Genomic DNA, 7,506 nt, shown 5'->3' on the forward strand with positions numbered 1-7,506 from the left:
TTTCTTTTTCCATATGTTATTAGGATCAGTTCCTGTTGTCTGTATGCCTTTCTTTGAAATCTTCTTCCTCTTTGTGCTTTTCCTCTTCCTTTATGTGCATTTCTATGCAGTCGTCTTCCTCTCTATGCCTTTCTTTCCAAACATTTTTCTTGTTGTGTCTTTCTTCCAGTCATGTCTCTTTGTGTACATTTCTTTCCCCAATCCCTTCCAGCTAATTCAGAAGCACATAAAACTTCTTTACCTATCAATACCCTTGGTTTTTTGTCCAATAGTATACTTCCCATCAAACCATTTACCCTTCTTGCGAAATTCATGAGAAGGTGGAAGAAATCTTCTATTGACCGTATATACATGTTTTTTACTAATCGACAACTTCAAAAACCGTGTGTCAATACCACATGCCGCAAGCGCAAATCTACCTTAAGTGGGATAATCATAGATTTTCCACATCAGAGTAGCCCTCAAATTGAAAATAGAATTGGTAATTGCCTCAAATACACCCACTCCTTCATTCCACAATACATATAAATCTTCCATGAGTAATTGCAAGTAAACATCAATATTGTTTCCTGGTTGTTTCCTCCCATGAATTAGCATGTCAACATTAAATTCTCCTTCGACATGGCTAACCATGGAGGAAGATTGTATGTAACTAATACAACTGGCCATCAACTATATCTAGAGTTTAGCTGGCGACATGAGTTAATTCCATCAGTAGCTAAACCAACAAGCTTCATGGATCTAATGCAAAATCAGGATACTTAATGTCTATAGATTCCCATGCTGGCGAATTAACTCGATGTCGTATCTTACCATCCTTACTTTTGTTGATATGGTGTCATGTTAAGTCTTTAGCCATGTCATCATCATTAAACATTCATTTAAATCTTGGTATAATGGAAGTAGCGCAACACCTTCGCAAAAACTCCTTTGTGAATGTGATTATGACGTTTATCAACTTGCCAACGTGAAGAACCACACTTTGGACATGTCTCAAGTTGTTCAAAGTCTTCCATATCAAGTAACAATCATTTACACATGCATCTATTTTCTCAAACCCTAAATGAAACACCTTAAGTAACTTCTTTGTCAAATTCGTTGAATTCGGAAGTGTATTACCTTCCAGAAACATGTCCTTTAAGGCTTGGACAAGCTTGTCCAAAAGCTTATCTATTGCATCAATTGAAGCTTTAATCTTGTGTACAACTAAGGTTGCTGACAATTTTGTGTACTTTGTACAACCTTCATATAAAAGAGCTTCAACATCTTCAACCTTTTGTTTGAAATTCTCATCTCCTATTTGTGATGTGAGTTTTCTAGTTGCATCATCTTCAGCCAAGACATCTCTATACATATGATATGTTTTTTTTCATATTGGCATAGTCATGTTGTTCAAGAATGGGTTCTTGTTCACCATGGAATAGCCAAGTAGTATATGAAGGATCCATTCCATTCATAACCAAGTGTCCATGCGCAACCTCAGGTAGTTGAAAATATTGGTTTTGACATATTATATATGGGCAAATGATCTTATCTCGGTTTCCTCCATATTCTTTAGCTACTTGTACAAACTTTGGTGCACCCTCTTTGTATTCTGTTGATGGTCTGTAGTATAAATAAATCTTAATCACTTCAAACAAAACCTAATTATCAATGTCAAAAATGAAATTCATTGAGGTAGATAATATACCTTGAAAATGTCAGCCAATCTTTGTCCATTTTCAATCAGATAATTGATAATGATCGTTTCCAACAATGCTTCTCAATTCCAAATAAAAAATAGCCCTAAAATAACCACAACTCACAACTTAATGGCAAAATATAATGAAATATGATACACACACATACACATTATATATATTTATTTAAGTATAACTTGTATCAACACTTAAATTACAATTTACAAATATGAAATTAATACAAGCACGAAGTCATTTACTAATACGTACGATTCATATAAACAAGACACATAGAAACCATCTTCTTAGCAATCAATACCTTGATTGGATTACACTTTTCAAAAGAGAGTAAAATATTGAAAATTAGAAGCCATCGTACCAATTACAGGTTCAATTAGAATTCTAACTTCTCATCACTTTGATTATGTGACATGTGTTCTACACTTATATGATTTTCTTCTCCTTCCACTTAGCCATTGACCAAAAGAAAACCACCTTGACAGATAAAAAGAAATTAATATATTTTTTGAATAAGTGGGACAAAATGCTTGAATATGGATATATAGATCGAGGACATCCAAAAAATTTTAAAGATGGAAAAGATGTGTACGAGCATGAAACCTCTAGCCAAGAAGTGCATGTGGGTTGTGGAGGTCATCTGAGTCATCAGACGGTGCACAACACATGGTTAGTGAACCTAATTTCAATAGCAAGTGCTGCTCCATGACACAATCCTCATAACATGGTGTTGATTTTGGGGCATGAAGTACAATCCTTTATTGACTTGAAAGAACAAAACAGTAAAAACACATGTTCTCAACTCAAATTTTATTTATTTATGATGATGATGTGAAAAGTGTGTGCTTGTGAATGAAAGTGTGAGAGAGTGAAACGTCGGAAGAGAAATTTTCCAAGCTATAAGCCATAAGAATGCATGCATATCCAAGTTCAATGATCAATAATAATTTAAATGCTTATTCAGAACAAGAAAGCAGATTCAAAAGGTAGAGCATAAAAGAAACCTGTGTGAAGGAGAGAGGTTGCCACTGATTGAGGAAGAGATGGAGAGACGAGGCCAAGACCGTAGATGGAGGAGATGGAGAAACAAAAAGATTGACATTGTTCTAGTTTCTTTTTAGGGTTTTGTTCGTTGAACATGAGGGGAAAGCAAATAATTGGGAATTCTAGATTTTAATATCCTCCAAAATATATATTAAAAAGACATATAAACATCCACCACGAGAGGTGTGGTGAATTTTCAAAATACGGTGTGGTAGGTTGAAGTAACCACTACGAGCATACATTTTGATATTCCATCATAGGTTTAAATGCTTGCTGTAGATTATTCACTTTTAACAATGAGTCCAGTATGACTGTGGTGGATTAGTGTTATCTACCACGCAATAAACGAGGCTGTGGTAATTGAATAGTTTTTACCATGAGCTATAGATGCCTATGGTAGAACTGATGTGGTAAATATGTTGTTATGCTGTAGTGGTAGTCCGATCTAGATTCAACCACACATCTAATCTGGATTCAACCGCACGTCTAATCAACTCCATTCTCCCCTCGCTAGAGATCTAGGCAATCTACTGAATCACCCCTCCGTCTGCAGTTGTGTGCGGTTTTGGTTCCAACAAGACTTGCATTTGGTCATTGTGCCGATTAGATGAGACACTTCAACAACTAACACGACAATTACTTGAGTATTCACACACTTAAGAGCAAGTGTTGTATATTAATTATAGCACATGTGTAATTGTGTAATGCATTCTCTAGGGCAACTAGACGAAGGGGAATCCTACATACTTGCATCATGAGCTTCCTGAGGCAAAAAATTAAACCAAAGATGTCCCTCAGCAGAAGTTTGACCAACCAAGGCAAGAGCCTGAGTCACAAAATTGACCTCGTAAAAACCATGCCCAAAGCAAAAGGACTGAGAGTGACAAGTCACAAACACCTCTATCAATATTGCCTCATGTTGGGTTGCATTCAGACCTTCCTTCCATTTTCTTGTTGATCATCATCTTCTAGGACAAAGCCTCAAGTTGGTTCGTAGTCCGGTGTAGAAATTGAACCACTAGTTCATTCTCCACCTAGACGATATGTTTATTTTCCCAATCAAAATGAGGTTCTTAATAACGATGTCAAACTGAGTATCAATCTCCAAGGCTCGTTGTCCATATCCTTTTCTCTCATATAATCTCGATGTACATCATTTTCTTCTTATGAAGGAGGTAGTGTGGATGACCGTATTAGCTCAAAACATATATCACCTTGGGTGTGGAGTGGAGTTGACCTTTATGGCTCATGGCCATGGTCAACTGTGATACAAATTGATACGTTTAAATAATAGAATGACCATGAGCATGGTCAACCATAATATCATTATTGACATGAACAAACTAGTATTCTGTCAATTCACATGGACTGTGTCTTTATTATTGTCTAGTTATCTGATGCTGGGCCAATTAAACTGCTAGATAAAAGCTCATAGTAGCCTTGGCGCACGGATGTGTAAGTTGGGTGGGGGTGGGTGGGTTGTGCAATTTGTTCACAACATCATTGTTGCTCTTGGACGCTTTGTTGTAGTAACATTTGACTTCCAATTTGTTGGCTTCGATTTGTAAGAGATTTTTCGTGTTACAATTTGAACAGTATTGTTGCACACATGCTGGGCTTGGACACTTGGTTGCAGGAATGTCTTCCAGTTTGTTGGCTTCAATTTGTACTAGTTTTTCTTGTATCAATAGTATTGATCAGTGTTGTTATTAACACTCTAAAAACAATCAGATAATTTGATCTATACATGCATTAATCTTTTCTATAAGAAAATTACAAGAATAAAAAGACAAAACAAACATACAAATTGTACATATTAACAACAGAAACACAGGAACTACTGATTAAAAGAATTCAAATAGTATCAATTAATAACATTTACATTGCACAACTAATATCACCATGCAGTCATTAAAAATCGCAGATAAAAATTAACAGAAAATTAAAAAAGAAAATATATCACCACCACCTTTACCACGATCACCAAATACTTTAGCCCTTAAATTTAGCTTCACATTTTTGCTGCAGGACTTTTGTACCCTTCCCCAATGTACTCACCTGGAAATGGCATTCAACTTCGGTCTCCATTTTCCATGTCTTGATAAATCCTTTCACCTTCACCGAAAGGTCCATTTTCAAAGTTAAGGGCAGATGCATCTTCGAATTAGTATTTTCTATACTCTTCTCGACCTCACGAGGCAAAGCTCCTTTCGATCCGTCGAGAACAAGCTTTACAGTGGCAGAACTATCTTTTTCTTGTTTCTTTAATGGAAATTTTCCTTTGCCAATGCTTTTTTCCTTCAACAAAAGGGAAGCCCCTTCACTACCTTCGTAGTTTATGCCATGTCCATTTGGATTATTTACCTTCACCGAGACCTCATAGCCTGGATGTGAATTCTTGCCAGTATCAGATTTTGATTTCGGGTTCTTCACGTGGACATTCGAAATTGAAAATTTAGGCTCTTTAGGTTTCACAGTGAGGGATAATGAAAGCAATGTTATGAAAAGTATGAGGCACAGAGAAAACACAATTGCTCCGATTATCAAGCAACGAATCGTGCAGCATGGGGACTTCTTCTTGTTTTCCGGGTTCCGGTGACGTTCAACAATTAAGGCATTTTCAGGGGGTGGCACGCGGTAGATCTGGTCTTTGGGGATTTGGACTACGTAGGTGTTTGCTCCGGGGAAGGGAGGTGGCGGTGGGCGGAGTACTAACTGCATCTCTGACTGGGGAGGGTCCTCGTTTCCATCATCGTCGCCTGCTGCCGCAGCAGGTGGGCCCCGCTCCTCCATTGTAGAATGGGGAGCGGTTCACAAGAGAGGTGGTGTGGTGAAGGTCGATAATAAGGGGAGAAACTGATGGCATGCATGAGAATTGAGAGGAGGTGGCATGTAAGATTGATTGGAAAATTGAAGGGTGAGGAGGGTGGGAGGTTACAACTTACATAACTAAGAAAAGATTAGGGTAGTGAAACATTGAGTACAACAGCTCTTAGGCAGCCATGATTCGTCCAATCACATATCCTATTTTTGGGTGTTTTACTTGGTCAATGTAGAAGGTACTTGACAACTTGTTGCTGCCCTGAATTTTTCATATTCTTAATATGTATGTATGCTGTCATTCCCTAAATTATTGTTATTTTACAAGCTATTTTCTGTCTATTGTTACCTCGATTAGCCTACGACAACGTTGACAAGTTTGTTGTATCGGATCTATATGGTTCTAATATCTGCACATGCGTCTAATGTTGTTGTGCTTTCTTCCATCATCCATATATTTCAAGAGAAATTTTTAGTTGTGAAGGGAACACAAATGGTACCCCACGTGTTTTAATAAGAGTGGTGGGAAATTTTGTTTTTTAAGTTATTAACTTTTTAGCACACATATCAAACCATTTATATAATGATACGTGATATATCATTTCATGTACCAGTCACATTGAAAACTCTCTCATATTTCAGCTAGTCTACTCTTTAATGTTTAATATGTAATAAAGGTTTTTTTTTAATTAGCCATAGTTTTACACCTCCACACTCTCTCCAATTATTTATAGGGAGTTTTAATGAAAAGGGCTTGGGGCAACTTTTTCTTAATAAAAAACCATTAACAACTTTTATTTAATGAAAAGGGCTTGACATTTAATGAAAATGACACAAGTAACATACAATAGGCCAAAAAAAAACAAAAGTCCCACGGGCTGAAGCAAAGCCCAGCATGCAACATCAAAATTTTCTTCCAGCTTTGTCCCTAACAGATGTTAACCAAAATCTGTTAATATAACTTCATATTATTTACGAAATTGCCATCGAGCCCAAAAGTCAAATAAAACAAAAACTAATTCATTTTCAACTTTTTTTTTTTCCTGAAACGGTTGCAATCATTCCACCAATTGAAAACCCATATCATGACAATTTTTATTCCCAATTTGATAATTTATTTTAACATTTGCTCCAAAGCTGGCAACCCACTTTTGTTACTCAAGAATAGCTAGAACAAAATAATCATTCACTAGATCATAACTGCCATAGATCTGCAATTAACTTTTTTTATTTACAGGTCGTGTTTAACATTCTTTAGGAATAAAAATTGTCATGTTGTTTATTCCAAATATTTATTCACCTTTGACCCGAGTTTTAATGAAAAAGGTTTTTTCAAACTTTTTATTAACCAAAAATCATTTACTAACTTTATTTAATAAAAATGACTTAAACTTTAACGAAAAATGACAAAAACTAGAAAGAACAACCAAAACAAGGAAGCCTCACGTGCAAAATAAGAAATTCATTTTGCATCCATGCCCCTGCCTTCTGTCAGCCCACTTTTGTTAGAATTAAACTTTCATTTATTTACAAATATGCAATTTTCTAGAGGATTCGTCAAAAATAAAAAAATAAAAAAAAACTTTTGCCAGTTGATACCAATTAACCCCCAACATAATTAAGTATCTCCAATTCCTCACCTCGCCTCTCATCAAATAAATTCAAAAAAATTTAAATTCCACAAATCACTACACAATAATGAACTTTAGATTGGAAAATGACATAATTTCACCGAGTGTATCACATTGCACATTCACTTGTATAATCCAAACTTCTACACAAATCACTACAAAATAATGAAGGTTAAGGGAAGATTTCTTGGATCAATGAAACTTAAAGTGCGAGACTCACATCAACGTTTATGATTATGTTTTTTTTTTTTTTTTTATTATGTTTGGTCTGAATTATGTTTGGAAACTAGTTTATGATTATGTTTGGTCTGAAT

General features: G+C 35.7%; 1 protein-coding gene across 1 annotated transcript; it reads right to left on the reverse strand.

The window, feature by feature from the left end:
- Positions 1 to 4,733: 4,733 nt before the first annotated feature.
- On the reverse strand, positions 4,734 to 5,534 carry LOC103406463 (NDR1/HIN1-like protein 13). The gene has a single exon (XM_008345442.3). It carries the CDS (start codon positions 5,532 to 5,534, stop codon positions 4,734 to 4,736), a length of 801 nt encoding a protein of 266 aa, XP_008343664.3.
- Between the last annotated feature and the right edge of the window lie 1,972 nt (positions 5,535 to 7,506).

The sequence above is a fragment of the Malus domestica genome, chromosome 01, assembly GCF_042453785.1.
Source record: "Malus domestica chromosome 01, GDT2T_hap1".
In the NCBI taxonomy this organism is placed as follows: Eukaryota; Viridiplantae; Streptophyta; class Magnoliopsida; order Rosales; family Rosaceae; genus Malus; species Malus domestica.